The 22,313-nt window shown below is 46.9% G+C and overlaps 1 protein-coding gene across 1 annotated transcript in view; it reads right to left on the bottom strand.

Annotated features, from left to right (window-relative positions):
* Nucleotides 1-16,761, bottom strand: part of PTGIS (prostaglandin I2 synthase) — a 42,382-nt gene extending 25,621 nt beyond the window's left edge. The window contains exons 1-5 of the mRNA XM_064382903.1: nt 16,739-16,761; nt 13,704-13,827; nt 11,562-11,740; nt 11,196-11,339; nt 6,047-6,198 (exon numbers count right to left, since the gene is read on the bottom strand). Coding sequence (XP_064238973.1) covers nt 6,047-6,198; nt 11,196-11,339; nt 11,562-11,740; nt 13,704-13,827; nt 16,739-16,761 — 622 coding nt within the window. The remainder of the gene's footprint in view (nt 1-6,046; nt 6,199-11,195; nt 11,340-11,561; nt 11,741-13,703; nt 13,828-16,738) is intronic.
* Between the last annotated feature and the right edge of the window lie 5,552 nt (nt 16,762-22,313).

A 22,313-nucleotide genomic window follows, 5' to 3' on the forward strand; every position in this document is an offset into this window, starting at 1 on the left:
TCTAAAGCACAGAGATGCCTGACACAGACCTAATAAACAGCTATATTATTAAATAACAAATCTTGCTGAATGTTAGCCAAGTATTAGCCTAAGGAGAACATGCTCATGAATTGCTTCTATAATTAAGAAATAATAATAAATTGCGAAATACAGAGCACAAAGTTTGAAGACAGAGAGAAACCCAGGTTGAAATCCCAGCTCTTCCCTTCCTAGCAAGAAGAACTTGGCCAAGTCACTTTGCATCTCTGAGCCTCAATTTCCCCCATATGTAAAATGAGGGCCATCTGGCTCATAGGATTGTTAGGAGGATTCAGAAAGATCACACACAGAACGCATTGGTGTTGGTAGAGGTTTGTAAAATACTACTTGCTACATTCTTGCCATTATTTTGAGATATTATTTATTGGTGCAATGACTCAATCCCATGAATCAGGGGTGCCAGGCCCACGGTGATTGGCAGCCCACCAATTTAAATCAGATTGGTGTAGATACATATATATGTGTATATACATATATGTGCTATATATATGTGTATATACACACATATATACATATATATGCTAAAGGAAAGCAAAAGGAAATGCTATATATATATGTATATGTGTGTGTGTGTGTGTGTGTGTGTATAGTGACATAGTCTACCCACTGCCTGCACCTTGCTCTTTTTTTGTAACTGTAGATTTCATTCACTACCAGTATGTCCCACTCTGTTTTAGATGCATAGTTTGCCTGTAGGTGAATGCATAATTTATTTAATCAGCCCTTACTTGTGGACTTTTAAATTGTTTCTAGCATTTGCAATTATAAGCAATGTGACAATGAATATGTTTGTGTATCTGCAGACAGGTGCAAGCATTTCTGTAGGATAAATTCCTAGAAGTGGAAGTACAGGATAAAAGGAACGTGCATTTTATGTTGTGGCAGGTTCTGCCAAAAGAGGCTGCAATGCTTCACACACCCCACAGCAACGTTCATGGACTGAGATGAGAAATCGCCCTCCCACATTGCCACCTGCTGCTCACATTGAGAAACGCAGCCTTCCTCTACCCAGCCCAGGGCTGCTCCCAGAGTGATGGTGAGGGGAAGTTCCTCTGCATCTAACCAGACTCCTCTGGAGCATCTGTATGGTGGAAAGGGTAGTGGAGAAACCCAGTTTTTCCTGGGGAACTAGTCAGTGCTAGGATGTGGCAGGTGCTTTATGCACAGGACTTTGCAATCAAACAGACCAAGTTTCTACCTACCAACTGCCTATGACAAGTGATCTCACCTCCCTGAGCCTCAGTTTCCTTATCTGCAACAAGGGTATGTTAATACCAACCTTCCAGCATGGATGGCAAGATTCAATAAGATCAAATGAGTTGCTTCTAAAAAGATGATAAAGGACACAAACAGCCGACTCACAAAGAGGAAATGCAAATGGGTACTGAAACACAGAAAATATAAAAATCAGCCGGGTGCAATGGCACATGCCTGTAGTTCCAGCTGCTCAGAAGGCTGAGTTGGGAGGATCGCTTGAGCCTGGAAGGTCAAGATTGCAGTGAGCCGAGATCTCGCCACTACACTCCAGCCTGGATGACAGAGCAAGAGTTTGTTTCAAAATAACAACAACAACAAAACACACACACACAAAAGATGTTTCATCACAGTCATCAGGGAAATGCCACATAGAGCCAGATGTCCTTTCTTGCCCATCAGATGGGCAATGATTTAAAGATTGATAACTGCATGTTGGCAAGGTTGTGGTAACATGCAAATTAAAACAATAAGTTACCCACCTCTGCCCATCAGATTAGCAAACAAATGGAAAGACTGATGGCATCTGGTGGAGCAGATTTCTTCCCTTTAGGTAGGCGGATGAATTGCTCTATGGTTTTGGAAATGATGTGACAGAAGCAGATAAAAATGTTAATGTATATGGCCTTTGACCTGGCAAAGCCATTTCCAGGAAGTGGGCAGACAGAAGTGAAATCACCAGATGATAGAATAGATACAAGTACAATGAAATACTTTAAAAGCAAAAAGAAAGAGAGAATACTGGCATCTATCAGAGGGAAATGGCTAACTACTGAAACAGCCATTTGAGGATTAAAAAGTCTTGTTTTTTCATTTTTGTTATTGTTTTGAGATGGAGTCTCGCTCTGTCGCTCAGGCTGGAGTGCAGTGGCACGATCTTGGCTCACTGTAACCTCTGTCTCCCAAGCTCAAGTGATCCTCTCACCTCAGCCTCCTGAGTAGTTGGGATTACAGGCATGTGCCACCACGCCCAGCTAATTTTTTGTATTTGTGGTAGAGACAGGGTTTTGCCATGTTGGCCAGGCTGGCATTGAACTCCTCACCTCAGGTGATCTACCCACCTCAGCCTCCCAAAGTGCTAGGATTACAGGTATGAGCCACCGTGCCCGGCCAGATGTCTTGTATTTTTAATGTTAATTTCATATCCTTCTACTTTGTTGGATTCAGTTATTGCTGGAGTTTGTTTAATTATTAATTTTCTGGGGTTCTCCAGGTACAGTATCAGATCATCTGCAAATATGAATAGTTTTACTTTTTCTTTACCCATTCTTAGGTCTATAATTAGTTTATCTTGTTTAATTGCATTGGCTAATATCTCTAAAAGATGTTTATATCAACAGAGGAGAATGTACAGCTATATTGTTAAGTTAAAAACAGGTTACAAATAATAGAATCCTTCTTTGTAAACACAGATATGAATATTTGCCTCTAGTTGTGAGAACATACAAAATACTGTGAAGGGGTACACACCATCATGCTAACATTGGTTTCACAGGAAGCCGGGCTTGGAAAAAGGGGTATTATACTTTATACTACCTATAACTCTGAATTGTTAAACATAAGATTATGTTTCTCTCATGTAAACAAAATCGACAATGTGTTAAAGTTTTGGCTTTTAAAAACACATAAGCAAAAGGAAATGGGCAATGAAGTGTTTGAGCATTGACTATGACAATGCTTAACCTCATATCTGGCACATAATAAGTGCTCAGCAAACAGTGCTTTTTCTTTTCCTTTTTTTGTTTTTCAGACAATGTCTCACTCTGTTGCCCAGGCTGGAGTGCAGTGGCACAATCTTGGCTCACTGCAACCTCTGACCCCGGGGTTCTAGAGATTCTCCTGTGCTTCCTGAATAGCTAGGATTATAGGCCCCCACCACCACACCTGGCTAATTTTTTTGTATTTTTAGTAGAGACAGGGTTTTGCTATGTTAGCCAGGCTGGTCTTGAAGTCCTGACCTCAGGTGATCCACCTGCCCCGGCCTCCCAAAATACCGGGATTACAGGCATGAGCCACCGCGCCCAGCCTCGGTGCTTTTTCTTGTTACCTCAGCCAGTTCTAACGGCCGCCCCTAGGAAGATCCTGCTGTTTCCTCCATTTTACAGATGGCTGAGATCACAGAGAGAACACACAGACGCAGGGAGTGGGAGCTGGTAAAGCTCTTCAAGCCTGGAGAGCTCAGACTCTGTCTTAGCTACTCCCTTCCACGGTCCCTCCAGAGAAAGGAGCTGGAGCAAGTAGAAGTAACTTGCTCCGAGTCACTAGCAAGGAAGCAGCAGAGCAGGAATTTGAATCCAGGCCTCTGCTGCAAGTGTCTGAGCCCAGCACACACGGAACTTCCCAACCTTCCCAGGGCGCTTGCCAGACAGGCAGTTTTGCAGGCTCTCCCCTGGGGATCTGGATTCCTATGAACCTGGATGCAGCTCAAGAACTATGTTATGAACAATGCTCATCCGGGAAGTTTGGGGTACGTGACCCAGGGGATGGCGCAGCCCAGTGGTTCCTACAGCTCCTGCACATGGAAACAGCCAGGACACTCTTTACCAACACTGAGTCCACTCTGCAGCCAAAAATAAATGAGGTAGATTCTTACAAATCGATGTGGAAATACTGTAGACATGGAGTTGAGTGAAGTCTCTAAGTGATAGAACAATTCTTCTAGTGTGATATATCTAAGTTATAAAAGTATAGGCCAGGCCGGGCACAGTGGCTCACACCTATAATCCTACCACTTTGGGAGGCCGAGGTGGGCGGACCACTTGAGGTCAGGAGTTTAGACCAGCCGGGCCAACATGGCAAAACCCCATCTCTGCTAAAAATACAAAAATTAGCCGGGGATGGTGGTGCATGCCTGTAATCACAGCTACTCAGGAGGCTGAGGCAGGAGAATCGCATGAATACAGGAGGCAGAGGTTGCAGTGAGCTGAGATTGTGTCACTGTACTCCAGCCTGGGCAACAGGGCGAGACTCCATCTCAAAAAAAAAAAGAAAAAAAAGCACAGGCCATCAGCTAAGAGAAATGAGGTCACATGTGCACTGAAAGACACATACAAGAATATTCACAACAAACTCTTCCTAACAGCTCCAAACTGGAGACTACTCAAATGTCTATCAACCAGGAATCGATAAACAAATCATGGTATATTACTCTAGTGAAATACTATACCGCAATAAAAAGAGCAAGCTGTTGGCCAGGCAAGTGGCTCACGTCGTTAATCCCAACACTTTGGGAGGCCAAGGTGGGAGGATTGCTTCAGCTCAGGAGTTGGAGACCAGCCTGAGAAACGGTGAGACCCCATCTCTACAAAAATTTAAAAATTAGCCAGGCATAGTGGCACATACCTATAGTCCCAGCTACTCAAGAAGCTGAGGTGGGAGGATCACCTGAGCCCAAGAGATTGAGGCTGCAGCGAGCCGAGCTTGCACCACTGAACTCCAGCCTGGGTGACAGAATGAGACCTTGGTTCAGAGAAAAATAAAAAATAAAAAAGCATGGTGGCTCACTCCTGTAATCTTAGCACTTTGGGAGGCCAAGGCAGGAGGACTGCTTGAGCTCAGAAGTTCAAGACCAGTATAGATAACATAGCAAGACCCCATCTCAAAAAAAAAAAAAGTTTTTAAGACAAAAAAAAAAAAAAACTGAACTATTGATCCATACAGCAACCTGGACGAAGCTCCCAGCATTAAGTTGAGTAAAAGAAGCCGGACATAAAAGGCCACATACTGTGTGATTCCATTTCTAGGAAGTTGAAGAATAGTCAAAACTAATTGGAGGTAAAAGAAACCAGTACAGTGGCTACCTGAGGGCGGGTTGAATAATGGCTGGGAACGAGCATAAAATGTTTAGCTCTACCTCTCAGTGCATTTATTTATTTATTTATTTATTTATGATGGAATCTGGCTCTGTCACCCAGACTAGAGTGCAGTGGCGTGATCTTGGCTCACTGCAACCTCAACCTCTCGGGTTCAAGCGATTCTCCTGCCTTAGCCTCCTGAGTAGCTGGGATTACAGGTGCCTGCCACCATGCTTGGCTAATTTCTGTATTTTTAGTAGAGACAGGGTTTCACCATGTTGATCAAGTTGGTCTCAAACTCTTGACCTCCAGTGATCCACCCACCTCGGCCTCCCAAAGTGCTGAGATTACAGGCGTGAGCCACCGTGCCTGGCCTCTCAGTGCATTTAAATGTGTGTGCTTTCCTGTATATACATTATACCTCAGGAAAAAAAAAAGAAGTTAAAAGCCTCAAAAATAGAAAACAATAAAAATAACACACAACTGCGTGTCTGTTTAGAGAAAGTGCTCCCAGGATGTACTCCAAGCTAGTGATTGTGGTTGCCTCTGTAGAGGTAAGTGGTAGGCTGATGCTGGGGAGAAAGTGGAGAGCTCTTTTATTCTTCCTTCTAAATTATTCTATATAGCTTGAATTTTTTATAATGAGCATGAACTACTTATAAAAACCTTTATAGCACTCAAACCTTAAAACAAAAAAAGGAACACACCCACCCAGAGATTCTCAGGCCCCACTCCAAATGTGCTGATTGGAATTTCCACCAGGAACCCAAGCTCTAGTCCAAGCCCTGGCTCCCCGCCATTGCGCTCTTGCATACCCCTAGTGACGGGGATCTTACTGCCTCGCAGGGCATTGGATGTTCTTCCGCCTGTGTTGCCGCTGGTCCTCCACCTTGAGTTGGGCTCCCCCTCTGCGTCTTTCCATCCTCCCCACCACTCACCGGGGCCCCCATGGTGCTCACCCATTGACAGGGAGCCACGGGCCAGTTTGGGGAGCAGCCGGTCAAGCTGGCGGAAGGTGTGGAAGACATCAGCTGAGTGGACGCGGTCCTCAGCCTGGCTCTGATGGGTGCGTGGCAGCGCCTCAATTCCGTAAAGAGTCAGGTAGCCGGCTCTGGGGTGGTAGACAGAGGGTCAGAGGTTCTTAGAAGCTTCATTCGTACATCCAGTGAGCACCTACTAACCCTACTGTGCGCTAGGGACTGTTCCGGGCACTGAACAGTCGGCCGTGAAAAAAACAAAAATCCCTGTCCTCAAGGAGCTAACCCCTCAGCACAGGGAGACAGACAACAGACAAGAGGATGAGTAAAATGAGTAATGTGCCAGCTGGTGCCCTGTGGCACTGTCAGACACAAAGCTGGGCAGCAGGATGGGAGGGCAGGGTCTTGGTGTGAGCTGCCAGGTGAGGAAGGGGCTGGCATTAAGCTGACGGCTGAAGGCTGAGAAGGAGCTAGCCATGGGCAGAGCAGAGGGAGGGGTCGGAAGCAGAGCAAGCCCCAGGTGCGATGTCCTTAGGCAGGAGGAAGCCCGGTGCTGGGAGCAGCAAGGAGGCTGATGAGGCTGCAGCAGAGAGCTCGAGGGGACTATGCTGAGACGGGGACACAGAGAAGGGGAGGAGACGCCTGCTCCCAGGGAGGGATTCAGGGCAGACTTCCTAGAGGAGGCAGGTTTTGAGCTGAAACCTGCAGGATGATGGGGGAAGCAGAAGAGGAACGTGTTCGGGCAACAGGCACAGCCTGTGCAAAGGCCCAGAGCTGAGGGTGCAGCCGTGCCTGGTGGGAGAGCTGCCAGGTGTGGCTGGTGCAGGCACTGGAGCTGGGGTGTGAGGCAGAGGGTGGGAGGGCCTGGGGCTGTCAGGGCTGCCACACAGTGCAGAGCATTTGCAACAGCGGGAAGGTTGTGCTTGACCTGAGGGGCTCTGGGAGACCCGAGAAGGAGGACAGGGTCTGGTCAGGTGTGAAAAAGGGTAAGACATGGGAGCTAGCGTGTGCTCTCACTGAGGCACGCACACACATGCACACACACACACACACGCGACCACATTCAGAGGACGCGCCTTCACCTCCAGCCCCCTTTAAATACCCCAGGAGTCCAGCCCCTGCCCAGCCCGCTGACCTCAGTCCTCAGAGAGAAACTGCAGGTTTTCATTCTGTCCATGAGGTGGGTAGGGTTGGGGCCTCAGCAGAGAGATGCAACCAAAGCCCTGGGGCCTCACCCTCTCACCCTCCCCTTGAGCTCCTGGGACCAGTATCTCCCAGGAGAGGGGTTTCCCCAGATGAGGATGAGGAGAGAGTGGAAGCAGGAATGAGGGTGGGTGGGGGCCAGAGAGGCCCGTGCAGTCCCTGCCCTGTCCCTCACCTGCCCAGTGATGGCAGGAGTCATAAAGGTGCAGCCCACGAACTAGATTCAGTCCACAAGTGTGTTTATCAAGGGAGTTTTCCTAAAAACAAACTAAAGCTACCTTCAAACATTTGGGGAAACTCACAAAATCCAGATTTCCCCCTCGTCTCATCTTGAAAAAGGAATCTAGCTGGCCTGCAATCCCAGCTGGCAACCCGGCAGGAGCAGACTCGCAGCCCCGCTTTTCAGACAGACACGTGCTTGCCAGGCCACCATGGTCCCCATGAGGCCCTGTGGTCTGGGTGACGCTGCAGTTGACAGTAGTTGTTGTTATCTTCACACTTGCACTGCTGTTTTTTCCTAACTCAGAGAATCATTTCCCTGTACATATATTTCTACCAAAGCAGGCAATGAAAAATAAACCAAAAAAGTACACCCCGCCGGGCATGGTGGCTCACACCTGTAATCCTAGCACTTTGGGAGGCTGAGGCAGGTGTATCACCTGAGGTCAGGAGTTCGAGACCAGCGTGGCCAACATGGTGAAATCGCCTCTACTAAAAATACGAAAATTTGCTGGGCGTGGTGTCACATGCCTGTAATCCCAGCTACTTGGGAGGCTGAGGCAGGAGAATCACTTGAACTTGGGAGGTGGAGGTTGCAGTGAGCAGAGATTGGGCCATTGCACCAGCCTAGGCAAAAGAGCAAAATTATGTCTTTAAAAAAAAAAAAAGTAAACTCAGTGGACCACAAGGTTTTGCACTGTGGAAGTGAAGGCCCCTCCTCCAGCAGCTCCATATCAAAAGAGCCTAGCTGAAGACTGGATAATCCCATGTGTAAATACACACACGACCCACAGGCGGTGCTAGAGCCATAAAGAAAAGTAAAGCTCAACCCAGCTGCGTCAGGGGAGAGGGACATCACGAAACTGGAACCCAAGAAAGACCTCTCTGAGCAGGTGGCGCTCGTGATGAGGCTTGAACGAAGTTGGGTGGGAGCCACGCAGACGTGGGGAACAGCATTCCCAGGCGAAGGAACAGAGACAACAAAGGCCACAAAGAGAGAGTGTGCCTGGCCTGTCCAAGGAGCAGCAGGGAGGCAGGTGGGAGGAGGGGAGGCCAGGGCTACAGGGTGAGGACAGAGGAGAGCTTTGAGTGTGACTCGGTGAGGCCAGGGCCAACGGGCCAGGCTGGCAGGTGTAGGAGGCGGCACCTCCCGGTTTGGGCTGCCTGAATCTGCAGCTCCTTCACATCTGTGTCCCTGCCATCCAACTTGCCCATTCCCTTTCTATTTCAGGGGCTGCAGATGGCAGTGAAAAGGCCCACAGCTGCCAAGCCAGGTGGCAGGTGCTCCAGTCTAGGCCTCAGGCCCTAAAGACACAGTTACTGATTTACAGGTATGGATTTACATCTGATTCCCCCATGCCTGCCGTACTGCAGAGCCTAGCCAGACCCAGCTGTCCCCCAAGCCTGCCTCCCCCAGCGCTTCAGCTTTCTCGCTGGCTTTTGTCTGCACAGAGACCCAGGAGCCAGGAGACCTGGGAGAACCCCTACTGTGAACTTGCTGGGCCGTTTCAGCTGCCCCTCTCTGGATCTCTCAGTCCCCTCATACAATGACAGGGTGGACCAGACCAGCATCACCCACAGTAATTGTAATTGGTGGACCAGCCAATTACAGTCCTTGACACTGTTTGCATCACCTCAGGGCGAAACAAAAAGAATGGGGACTGTCCCCGTGCAGAGGGCTGTGGCTGAGAGTGCAGGCTCTGGGGGCCAGCCCTGCCCTGACCCCAACACAGGCCTCTGGGCAAATGACTAGGGCTCTCCAGGTCTCAGTTTTCTCATCTGTCCAATGGAGCATGTAAAGTGCCAGCCTCCTAGAGTGATTGTGAGCATTCAATGAGCTGAGACACACTGAGTCTACACACGTCATATGCACGCACACGTCATAATTGTATCCACGTGCCTGTATGTATCAGCAAATGGCTGCCCTTTGTCCTAGAACTATGTGGTTCTAATTTCTTGGAGGGGTTGAAATGTCTTTTTTTTTTTTAATTAAATGCTGGCTGGTTAATGGCACCACTAAAAATCAGGGAGCCATTCCTAACACCGCTATATCGCCCCCACCCACACCCACAATCCCCACTCCCCACCGCTGCCCCAGTCAAATCTCCCAGCAGAGCCAGTGAACTCCATCTCCAAAAGCTACCCAAATTCTCATCACCTCCCTGGGCCACCACCATTCTCAGTGACACCTGGCAGCCTCCTGCTGGGTCCTCTTGCCTCCCTCTCCACCCCTCCCCACCCCTACAGTCCATCCCCCATCCAGCAGCCAGCGGGGGCTTTAAAACTAAGTCAGATCATATCCTGCCCCTGTGCAAACCCCTGATGTCACCTGATCTTCCTCAGCACAATTTCCAAAGCCTTCCCTGGCCTCCTGCTCCCTGAGTTCTGCTTCTGCCCCATCTCTGGCCTCCCAGCCATCCCTCCTTGGCTTCTTATGCTGCAGCCACACTGGCCCTCTCACCGAGCTTCCTCCCACCTCTGGGCCTTTGCACCTGCTGTTTCCCCTGCCTAGAGTCTTGGGTGGTGGGCACTTTGCAGGTAGGTCTTGGCTCTGAAGCCAGACCCCCAGAGCGTGACCCTGCCTTGTCAGTCTGCAGAAGAAAGCCCCCCAGATGCTGTCACCCCACCGTGAATCTCTGTCATCGTGTTTATCACTCTCTGACATAACCCGATTTAGCCTCCCCCACTGGAGTGTCAGCACGTGAATTTGGGGACTTCATCTGTCCTGTTCCCTGTTGTATCCCAGAGCCCGGAATAGTGCCCAGCACGGCTGAAGGAAGGAACGTTCGGTTGTGCAGGTTTTAACATACATTTACAAGGTCAGATAAAAGCTTAGGTCCCAAGTTGGTCTCCCAAACATTTTGTTTTTCTGTTCTGTGAAATTTCAAAGTCTGGAAGCCACAGGACAAGAAGGCTTTGTAAGATATAGTGAACCCCAAGTTTCTCTTCAAAGAATCAATATATTGGTATGTTCAGCTTGCTTATTCTTTAATTCCCCATTTTAAAGTTTAACTTCCTTGTAGTTTCAGTAACAACCTTTTCCACCAGTTCTAATCAGTAGTTCACATCTGTTCCCCCAGTCCCTTGCTCAGTCCTGACTCATCCTGGTTACCTGCTCCAGTCACCTGATTTGACCCCTGGCTACCTGCTCTGACCTACCCATAACCGTCCTTCCCATCAAACTACCCACTCCGCCACTCTGGCTCATACTCCTGCTCCCTTTAAAATCGCCAGTCAGAATTAGACTAGACTGTGTGATCTAACCCTAGCCAGTAGGGGACCACCATCAGGCATAAGTATCCCTTCCCCTCCCTTGTCCAGGTGTGGGCTCACCATTGTTCCATCTGTGAGCTGCACCCTTCCATAGAGGTAAATTGCCTTGCTGAGGAAATTTATATTTGAGTGCTACTTCTTTTGTGGCACCAAAAATGTTACTTACAACAGCCTCTGAAGTCTTGCTCTGCAACTTCCTTTCTGAATGACCTGCAAGGTCTCATCACCAGCCAGGGTCTCCTTTGAAAGTTCATGAGCTAGGTCAGATGAACACCTGGGCCCTGGTGCATGGGGTCTTTTCCTGCAGTCTTTGCTTTGGGCATCTCAAATTGCTTCCCCCACCCAGAGTCCTCGAGGTTCCCTTGGCCACTGCTCACGGCTGACACAGGTCAAAGTGCCGGGCCCCAGAAAGAGGGTGGGGGCTGCACAACCTCACCTGAGCAGGAAGCTGTAGGAGAAGTCGAAGAGACCCATCTCGTGCCAGCCACTGCCCGCTTCCGTAGCGTCGTCCAACAGTACCGTGCAGAGGTTGGCATACATGGCTTCCGTGAGTGCCTGCAGCTCTCTGTGGAGGAGAGTCCTGACACAGGAAAGAAAAACATAAACATTCGGCTTCTAAAGGGAAATATGCACCTGCAGGCATTTCCCTCCCCCAACCTCAGGGTCCCAGAGCTGTTTGTGTTCTCAAGACGAAATGTTTTTACTGGACACTTGCTTTGGAGCCAAGCATGACTTGGGCCACATGGGTAGCAGTGAGTCGCCCACCCTGGCCCACCCCCAGATGCCATCTCCAGCCACTCACGGTTTCATCCTGGCCTTTTCATCACTGGGGCTGTAATGTGGAAGCTGCACATCAAAAATCCTCTCCATGAGGAAGATGGCATAGGCATGGAAGTCGAACCTGGTGCGAGGCTCCCACACCACCGCGTCGTAGGAGTGTGGATCCAGAAGGACGGTGACATACCTGCCCCCAACCAGTATCTGTGGGAAGTTGGCAGGGATAGAATGAGGAGTGTCCCTGTGAACAGCAGCTGCTCTCAATGGTCAGGGGCTTGCCATGTGCCAGGCACTGTCCCACTCGGCAATAACAGACTATGTTTTCTTATCTACACCTCACCACCACCCTGTGAGGTAGGGACCGTCACTCATCTATTTATTGCTGAAAAAAGTGAGACTTAGAAAAGAGATGAAATGTGCCCAAGATCTCATAACTGAGAAGTGACAGGGTTGGGACTGGAATTTGGGAATATGGCGCTTTTTAAAATCAAAGGCTGTGTTCTTCACCACCTCACTCTTAAGCACCTGCCATGACTATCTGGGTTATTGCCGTATCTCCAGCAGCCAGGAGAGAAGGCAGCAGACGGATCCTGTGCACATCATGGATGGATGAACAGATGAAAGAATGGATGGATGGAAGGAAGGATGGATGGATAAGTGGGTGGATGGATGGAAGGAAGAAAGGAAGGAAGGAAGGATGAACAGATGGATGGGTGAAAGGATGGATGGGTGAAAGAATGGATGGATGGATGGATGGATGGATGGAAGGATGCTGTTGGGTAAATTCCAGTAGGTGGATTGTAGAAGAGTAAATGGGAAGATGGATGGATGGGTGGATGGATAAATGAATGGAAGGAAGGAAGGAAGGAGGGAGGGAGGGAAGAAGGGAGGAAGGGAAGGAAGGAAGGAAATGGCTGGGTATTTACTTGTGGATAGAATGCCGGATAGGTGGATAAATGGAAGGATAAATCAATGAGTCTATGTTGGATGGAAAGATGGATGGAAGGGCAGCTGAGGTTCATTGGAAACCAAAACGAATAATAAATGTTGGGTACATGAACGAGAGAATGCTGGGTAGATATGGGTAAAGTGAAGGATGAATGTTGATTGGATGGAAGCTGGAAGGATACATGGAAGGTGGGTGAGTGGGTAGTGGTCATTTGAATAGATGTAAGGATGGATGGATGAGATATAAATAGATGTATATCCAGTGGAGAGACATGGAACACTGAATACAGCTGAGTGTTGGTTGGACAGTGGCAGATGAATAGAAACATGCGTAGATAAATAGAAAAGTGAAAATTAGTGGAAACTGACTAGTTATCACTCAGTATCCATGGAGAATTGGTTTCAGGACTTCCTGCAGATACCAAAATCTATGGATGCTCAAGTCCCATATAACTTACATGCATCCTTCCTTATACTTTAAGTCATCTCTAGATTACTTATAATACCTAACACAATGTAAATGCTATATAAATGGTTGTTATATTTTTAGGAAAGAATTACAAGAAAAAATCTCTAAAAGTTTAATACCAATGCATTTTTCCCCAAATATTTTCAATTCATGGCTGGCTGAATCCAGAGGTATGGAACCCATGGACACAGAGGGCCAGCTATATACGGATGGAAGATGGATGGATGTTGGATCCATGAGTGGAAGAACGCTAGGTAGATCTGGGTGGACTGATGAAGGGATAGAAGATGGATAAATGAATTGACAGATGTTGGGTGAATCTATAGAAAGACGGATGGGTGGATAGATGGAGGCTGACAAATAAATGCTGGGTGGATATAAGGATGGAAGGATGCTGGGTAGACACTAGGTGGACAGGCAGAAGAATGGAATGGGAAGATGGATGTTGAACGGATGGAAATAGAATGGATGGATGAAGGTCAGCTGCATGGATATACAAGTACTGGATAGATATTGAGTGACTGCATAACTCCACGCTGGGAAGAGCAAGAGGGAGACTGAGGGGATGATGTTAGGTCAGTGTTGGGTGTACAGCAGGACAGGCAGCTGGAGAGGAAATTGGCTCGACCACTAGGTTGGATGATGGATGGGGGGGTTAGCATAGGGACAGATGTTGAAGGAATCAGCAGAAACCAGATATGAGGCCCAGCTGCTCATCTCCATCCCTCCCGAGGCACAAGAGGCACTTACAGTAAAGATGTCACCATGCTTCTCCTTCATCCTCGTGAGGAAGCTGGCAGCATCTTTTCCAAAGTCCAAGGCATAGCCCAACCAGGGGATGCTGCCCAGGTCCAGGGGAGGCTCGCCGGGTCGCCTACAGAAGCCATGACACTTGTCACCATTTGGTAAGACAAGGAAGGGGATAAAGAGTGTTGGTTGTAGGATGTGATTTTGAATGGAGCAGCTGGGGACATCATTTGGCTCAGGTTTTTACAGGTTCTTTTTGGCTGTGGTGCAGAGAATGGACTGTGGTGGGTGGGAGCAGAGGCTGGGGGGCCAGGCCATGTCTGGTACATGGCATGGGCTCTGGTAGAGGTGGTCATCTCTCCACAGGTGTAAGGACAGAGTTGTCTGTGTGAGCCAACCTGGCCAACCTGGACCAGGGTTTGGGTCACCCCACACTCCCTGTTTTGCCCACAGAGAAAGGATGAGACTGGAGGGCACAGTTGGGTGGCAGGAGGCAGTGAAGGCGCCGGCTTCATCACTGCCCCGACCACCCTCTAGGCTCAGAAGCTGAGGTCCCTCAGGTGGCAAGAGGCCAGGTCATATCCTGTGGAGATGTCCCTAGAGCACAAGCTAGGTCAGCACAGGGGGTGAGCCGGGCATGTATGTGATCATCAAGGTCAGGGTCATCTGTGAAATCAGAGGAACTCCTTTGAGAACATAAGAACAATATTTCCAGCTCACTGAGGTAGGCAGAACCCACAGTGAACCACACCCTTGTATAATCCCCTCCACTGAGTAGGGGATAGATGGTCCAGTTCACTTTAAGAAAAAAGTATTCTCCTTAGTGGGCCTGACCTAACAGGTGGCAGAGGGCAGGGCCTAAGAGAGACAAGGCTTTTCCTGGCAAAAGAGATTCAAAGTATGAGAGGGACTGGACATATGGGAGAATCTCTCTCTCTCTACTGGCTTTGAAGATGGAAGGGGCAATGTGGCAAAGAATCCAGGCAGCCTCTAGAGCTATGAGGGGACCCTGGCTGACAGCAGGCAAGGAGATGGGGACCTCAGGACCTCAGTCCTGCAACTGCAGGCAAATGCATTCAGCCAGATTCCTCCCGAAAACTTTCTGGCAGGAAGACAGCCTGGAAAACACCTTGATTTCAGCCTTGTAAGTTTCTTTCTTTCTCTTTCTTTCTTTTCTTTCCTTTTTTTTTACAGTCTCACTTTGTCGCCCAGGCTGGAGTGTGTGGGGCCATCTCAGCTCACTGCAACCTCCGCCTTCTGGGTTCAAGTGATTCTCCTGCCTCAGCCTTCTGAGTAGCTGGGAATTTAGGCATGCACCACCACGCCCAGCTAATTTTTTTTTTTTTTTTTTTTTTGTATATTTAGTAAAGACAGGGTTTCGCCATGTTGGCCAGGCTGATCTTGAACTCCTGGGCTCAAGTGATCCACCTGCCTTGGCCTCCTAAAGTGCCAGGATTACAGGCTTGAGCCACCGTACCCAGCCTCAGCCTTGTAAGTTTCTAACCAAAGAACCCTGTCACCCAGTGCTGGTCTTCTGACCCACCGAACTGAGAGCTAATAAGTAGGGGTTGTTTGAGGCTGCTTCATGTATGATACCTTGTTATGCAGCAATGAACAACAAACGCATGCAAACTTCCAGCATGCTTCTACCCGGCTCTGCCCTGAGGCAAGCCTCATCTCGCACTCATCTGCCACCCTCTGCGGGAGGAGCTGTCAGCTAATGAGAGCTGCAGTCAGGGTCATGAGATAAGCCTCACAATCTTCTAGGGCTGGTGATTACAGTGGGCCTTTTAGAGGTCCCCAGACCCAGGTTAGGATCTCTGTCAGAGCTGCAGGGATGCAGAAAGCTCCCAGATACACCTCTGCTAAATGAATGAATGAATGAATGTGTGAGTGAGTCATCATATCTCTTCTTCTCACTATGGATTCATTCACTGACTCACCAAAGATTAACTATGAAGCAGGAACTGTTCTGGGTATAGGAGATATAGCAGGGAACAGGGCAGACAAGATCCCTGACCTCATGAGGCTTAGCTACTAATAAAAGAAGACAGACAAAAAATTTAAAAAGCAAGATCATGTCAGAGAGTGAGAATTGTGATGAAGAAAAAAAAGAGATACAGCCCAACAATAGGAAGACAAATAACCTAGTTTTAAAATGCACGAGGAATTTGAATAGGCAGTTCTCCAAAGAATATATACAAATGGCCGATAGGGCCAGACATGGTGGCTCATGCCTGTAGTCCCAACGTTTTGGGAGGCCGAGGCAGGAGGATTGCTTGACACCAGGACTTCAAGACCAACATGGTGAGATCCTGTCTCTACAAAAAAAATCTTTTTTAATTAGCTGGGTATGGTGGTACCCACTTATAGTCCTAGCTACATGGAAGGCTGAGGTGGGAGGATTGCTTGAGTCCAGGACTTGGAGGCTGCAGTGAGCCGTGATCACACTGCATTCCAGCCTGAGAACAGAGCAACGCCTTCTCTCTTAAAAAAAAAAAAGTTGGGGGCAGGGGGGTCAGGCTTGGCATGGTGGCTGATGCCTGTAATCCCAGCAGTTTGGGAGACTGAGGTGGGTGAATCACCTGAGGTCAGGAGTTTGAGACCAGCCTGGCCAACATGGTGAAACCCTGTCTTCTACCAAAAATACAAAAATTAGCTGGGTGTGGTGGTGGGTGCCTGTAATCTCAGCTACTAAGGAGGCTAAGGCAGGAGAATCGCTTGAACCTGGGAGGTGCCCAAGATTGCACCACTGCCCTCCAGCCTGGGCAACAGAGCAAGACTCCATCTCAAAAAACAGGGGGTGAGGGTACCAATAAGCACATGCAAAGATGCTCAATACTATTATCATGGGGGAAATGCAAATCAAAACCACAATGAGGTATACAAAAGGAAATAAAATATCAGAACCCCAGTTCACTCCGCCAAAAGGAACAAATTAAGCTGAAACTGAGTCATACAAGAAACTGCCTTTCCTTTTGCTCCTAAGCAGAGAGCTACAGATAAAAGGTTTAATATCTCCGTAGGCAGCTACTCACCTTATCTTACATAAAGTGCCCATTTACTGAGCACGAGATGAATGCATCGTTGACTATTGCCCCATCTGCTCCTTTTCTCTTGGAACATGTGGATGATCATACTCTTCCTCTTTCCCCTCCAGCCCACTTTTCTCCCTTTAAATACTGAAACCCTCAAAGTCATCTTTGAAGAAAGGCACAGACCATGCTGCTTCTGTGATTCTATGGTTTTTCTTCTCCCTGGCATTGTCCTTAACATTGGTGAAATAAACATCTAAATTGACTGAGTTTTTAGTTTACAAATTGGCAACCATGAAGGGACTCCATGGAGGTAGCCCTGGTCTTTGACAAATCTCCTGTTGGTGCTTGATAACAGCCTAGTGTCTGTCTTTACTGCTCAAACCGGTAGGACAATTTGGTGAGGGCTGGGAGCTCCCTGCTGCAGAGAATCCCTGATCTCTGCAAATTTGAGATCTAAGAGAGCTAAAACTTGAGAGCTAAGTTTTATTTTGCTGAACAACTCCTTTTCTGGAGTTTTACTTGCTTCCAACAAGGAAGGCAAGTTTTCCTGCTTCCGTGACGGTGGAGAGCAAGTAACTCCTTTCCGGAGTTTCAACTCACTTCCAACAGGGAAGGCAAGTCTGAAGTTTTTTTCCTGCTTCTTAGATGGTAAAGTGCAGGCCAGGAACTTAATGACACCTGTAATCCCAGCACTTTCAGAAGCCAGGGCAGGTGGATCACCTGAGGTCAGGAGTTCGAGACCAGCCTGACCATCATGGTGAAACCTCCTCTCTACTAAAAATACAAAAATTAGCCTGGCATGGTGGTGCATGCCTGTAGTCCCAGCTACTCGGGAGGCTGAGGCAGGAGAATCACTTGAACCCAGGAGGAGGAAGTTGTGTGAGCCGAGATCATACCACTGTACTCCAGCCTGGACAACAGAGCTCAAAAAATCTAACCTGGCTGGAAGTGGGGGTTGGACATGTCGCATTATAGCCTCCAGCACTAATATCAACGCAGATCTTAAGTCTGATAAGAAATCTTTACAATCTATTCTCTCTGAAGCCTGCTACCCAGAGGCTTCATCTGCATGAGAAAACTTTGGTTTTCATAACCTCTTACTGTAACTCAGACATTTCTTTCTATGGATAATAACTCTTTCAACCAATTGCCAAAGAGAAAGTTTTAAGATCCGCCTATAACCTGGAAGCACCCCCCACATCGAGTTGTCCTGTCTCTCTGGACTGGACCAATGCATGTCTTCAATGCATTTGACTGATGTCTCATGTCTCCCTAAAATGTATAAACCAAGCTGTGCTTCGACCACCCTGAGCACATGTGCTCAGGATCTCTTGAGGGCTGTGTCACAGGCCATGGTCACTCATAGTTGGCTCAGAATAAATCTCCTCAAATATTTCACAGAGTTTGACTCTCTTCATCCACAGTGTGTATGTATGTATGTATGTGTGCATGTGTGTGTTTGTGTGTAGTATGTATATGTGTGTATTTATGTGTGTGTATGCCTTTATGCTTTCTTTTTTCTCTCCTAAGTTCTTATTTTTTGAGAAAAAATTTTTTTCTTCCCAGTCGACTGAATTCTGTTTTCTTCATTTACTCCTGCCTGTCTCTCCTTCCTCTTGCCACGCTCTGCTGCATGAGGGACCTAAAAGAATTTCTAACAGCCTGGGATTCCTTAAAGAAAACAGAGAAGGCGCCAGACTCCTTCTGGGGATAAACCTCTGTTTTTCCTTATGGAACCCCAAGAGTGTAAACAGACAAGTTCCTCTCAGATCTTAAACTGATTGTTCTTGTATTGCATTACCTGATTTTTTTTTTTTAACTAAAATAGTTATTACTACAGGGGCTACTCTTGTATGTTTAAGATAAGAAAGGGAGTGGTTTAAACACTTCGAGAAATGTCTTTGTAACAAAGTGCACTGTAAAAGCATTACATGGCGTAGTCTCATGAGATCTCTCTCCTTTTGGAGATCCAGGATTCAGTGTGGGCTCTGCCCAGAGCTGAGGTCCAGTTAAAAGACAGACACTAAATTTAAAACTACCAATCTAAATAAAATTGGTCTCCTCATAAATTCCTACAGTAGATTCCTATAATTTTATGCTTGGCTTGTGGCTTGGCATCCATTTTTAATCTCCTTCTAACAGACCCAGCCTGCCTCTCTCTCTCTCTCTCTCTCTGTCTAGCTCTCACTCTCCCTCTCTTTTTACTTAGAGATATACATTTCCCTATCTGACTTTCACCCAAGAGTTGTTCGTTTAGTATGCAAGTTTAGCTGACAATTGCCAATTTTAAAAAGAGAGAGCCCATATGGCAAATGATTAGTCTTGCTGCACTTTATGCAAATAATCAAGCCAAGTATAATAGAACTAAAACCTATTTTACAAATAAGTTGATTCTACTGTGATTTTGTCTTTAATAAAATTGGGGAATTGGAGAGAGAAAAGTCATGTTCCAAAGTTAACTCTAATTAACTATAGTAGGCCTGTTATTAGATTCTAGCCTTGTCTAATGTCTTTCAATTTTTATTATTTTTTACATTTTGGACTAAATTCTAAAACTTCTCCTGGCTACAAGTCTCCGAAATAATGTTTTCAGTGTTTTCCATTCTTTCTTTTCTTTCCCCTCCCTCATTTTTCCTGATGTGAAACCACTAAAAGTTAAGCTGTGCTTTTCTTAAAGCCTTATAAACTGAACTTAAACTTCGGAAGAAAATAAAAGCAATCTCTTTATATACATAAATCATTTTCATACCTGCCTCCTGATACATGGACTTGCGAGCAATATGGCCTCTATCCGTTTTCCAGGCTTGTTCTTTCTTTGTTGTTTCTCTGTTTATTTCCTCCTTTTTTCCCGTTTTTTTTCTCTCTCCCTTCCCCTACATTTTCTTTGTACAATGTGACACTTCACAACCTACTAAAAATGAGCTTTCCTAACAATATGGGATCTATTCGTCTAGAAATAAACCATCCTAGACATGAGAGATCAGACAAAACCTGAGACCAGAGACTCACTTTCTTCTAAAATGCTTTCTCCAAAAGATTTTAAATAGAAAAGGGAGGCATACATGCACGGTGCTTCATGCATGTAATTCCGGCACTTTGGGAGGCTGAGACAGGAGGATCACTTGAGCCCAGGAGTTGAAGGCCAGCCTAGGAAACACAGCGAGACCCTATCTCTACTAAAAATTTTTTTTAAATAGCCCAGCACATGCTTGTAGTCCCAGCTACTAGGGAGGCTGAGGCAGAAGGATCACTTGAGTCTAGAAGGTTGAGGCAGCACAGCAAAAACCCTATAGAAAGAAAAAAGAAAAGGAAGAGAAGAGAAGAGAAGAGAAGAAGAGACCCAGGGAGAAAAGAAAAGAAAACTGGAGAGAACGGAAAATAAAAATAGGACACCAATTCACTCTGCCATAAGGAAAAAAAAAGATTAAGTTGAAAGTTTCCTTTTGTTCCTAAGAAGATAGCTACAGATAAAATGTTCCATAGTTCCACAGGTAGCTAATCCATGCTCACCTTATGTAAAGTGCCGATTTACTGAGCATGAGATGAATACACCATTGACTATTGCCCTACCTGCTCCTTTTCTCTTGTAACATGTGGATTACCATACCCTCCCTCTTTCCCTTATAGCCCACCTTTTCCCCATTAAATATTGAAACCCTCAAAGTCATCTTTGGTGAAAGGCACAGACCTCTCTCCTGGGCATATCCTTAACCTTGGAAAAATAAACATCTAAATTGATTGAGACCTGTCTCAGACACTTTTTGGTTTATGGGTACCATGTCACCCACCAGCATGGCCATATAAAAATAAAAATTTTTTAAAAAGGAAATTAAGACTGGGCATGGTGACTCATGCCTATAATCCCAACACTTTGGGAGGCCAAAGTGGGAGGATCACTTGAGCCTAGGAGCTCAAGACCAGGATGGGCAACACGGTAAGATGCCTGGGCAACATGGCGAGACTCTGTCTCTACAAAAAATACAAAAATTAGCCAGGTGTGGTGGTGTGCACCCGTAGTCCCAGCTATTCAAAAGGCTGAGATGGGGGGATCACTTGTGCCCAGGCAGTGAAAGCTATAATGAGCTGTGACTGTGCCACTGCACTACAGCCTAAGCAAGAGAAGGAGACCCTGTCCCCACCACCAGCAAAGGAAGACAATAAGTGTTTGCAAGGATGCGGAGAAACGAGAACCTCATACATTGCTGGTGGAAATGTAGAATCACGCAGCTGCTTTGGAATGCAGTCTGGCAGTTCCTCAAAACGTCACACATAGACTTACTACACAACCCAGCAATATACCCCAAAGATCGAAAACATTTGATCTTATACAAATGTATACACTGTTACTTGTAGTAGTGTCAGAGGCGTTTAAACCAGAGAGACTCCATCTTGAATAGGAGCTGGGTAAAATGAGGCTGTGACCTGCTGGGCTACAATCCTGGGAAAAAGTTAGGCTTTTTTTTTTTTTTTTTTTGAGGTGGAATTTTGCTCTTATTGCCCAGACTGGAGTGCAATGGCGTGATCTCAGCTCTCTGCAACCTCCACTTCCTGGGTTCAAGCGATTCTCCTGCCGCAGCCTCCCAAGTAGCTGGGATTCCAGGCATGAGCCGCCATGCCCAGCTACTTTTGTATTTTTAGTAGAGACAGGGTTTCATCATGTTGGTCAGGCTGGTCTCGAACTCCTGACCTGAGGTGATCCACCAGCATCGGCCTCACCAAATGCTGGGATTACAGGCTTGAGCCACTGCGTCCAGCCAGGAAGCTAGGCATTCTTAATCACAGGATGTTTACGATTAAGGGAACACGTTAATAATGTTTACCCAGCAGACCCAGGACTTAACAGATCTAGGACTTAACAGACCCAGGAAACCTCCCAATGTTCCGATATTTTATGAACAAGAGCTTTCTTAGTTTAAGAATAAGTTTTGCTTTAAAGATAATAATACAGATTCTTATGGAAGACAGTAGGTAACAATCCTTTGTTCACCAGACCCTGTGGTAGAGCACATCTCCCCCAGGATTTTTATCTCATGTATAAACGAGAAGAACGGTACCTAAGGCAGACACATTCCTCCTCTTGCCTCCGGGAATGCCCTGCTCTGTCTATGGCGCGGCCACTCTTTCGTTCCTGTACCTTCTTAATAAATTTGCCTTCACTTTACTCTGTGGACTTGCTCTAAATTCTTTCTTGCATGGGATCCAACAACCCTCTCTTGGGGTCTGGATCAGGACCGCTTTTGGGTGACAGCAGCATTATTCACAATAGCGGAAAAGTGAAAACAACCCAAGTGTTCATTGAGTGACGAATGGCTAAACAGAATGTGATGTATGCATGCCATGGAATGCTACTCAGCCATAAAAAGGGACGAAGTACTGACTCATGCTGCTATGTGGGTGAACCTTAAAACATTAAGCCCAGTGAAAGAAACCAGACACAAAAGGCCACATATTGTATTAATTCATTTGTATGAACTGTCCAGAATTGGGAAATCAATAGAAACAGAAAGGAGATTAGCAGTTGCCCAGGGCTGGAGGAGGGAAAAACGGGGTGTGACTACTAACGGTTTTTTAGGGC

Source organism: Aotus nancymaae, unplaced genomic scaffold (genome assembly GCF_030222135.1).
Source record: "Aotus nancymaae isolate 86718 unplaced genomic scaffold, 86718_ANA_hifiasm-v0.15.2.pri h1tg000029l, whole genome shotgun sequence".
Taxonomy (NCBI): domain Eukaryota; kingdom Metazoa; phylum Chordata; class Mammalia; order Primates; family Aotidae; genus Aotus; species Aotus nancymaae.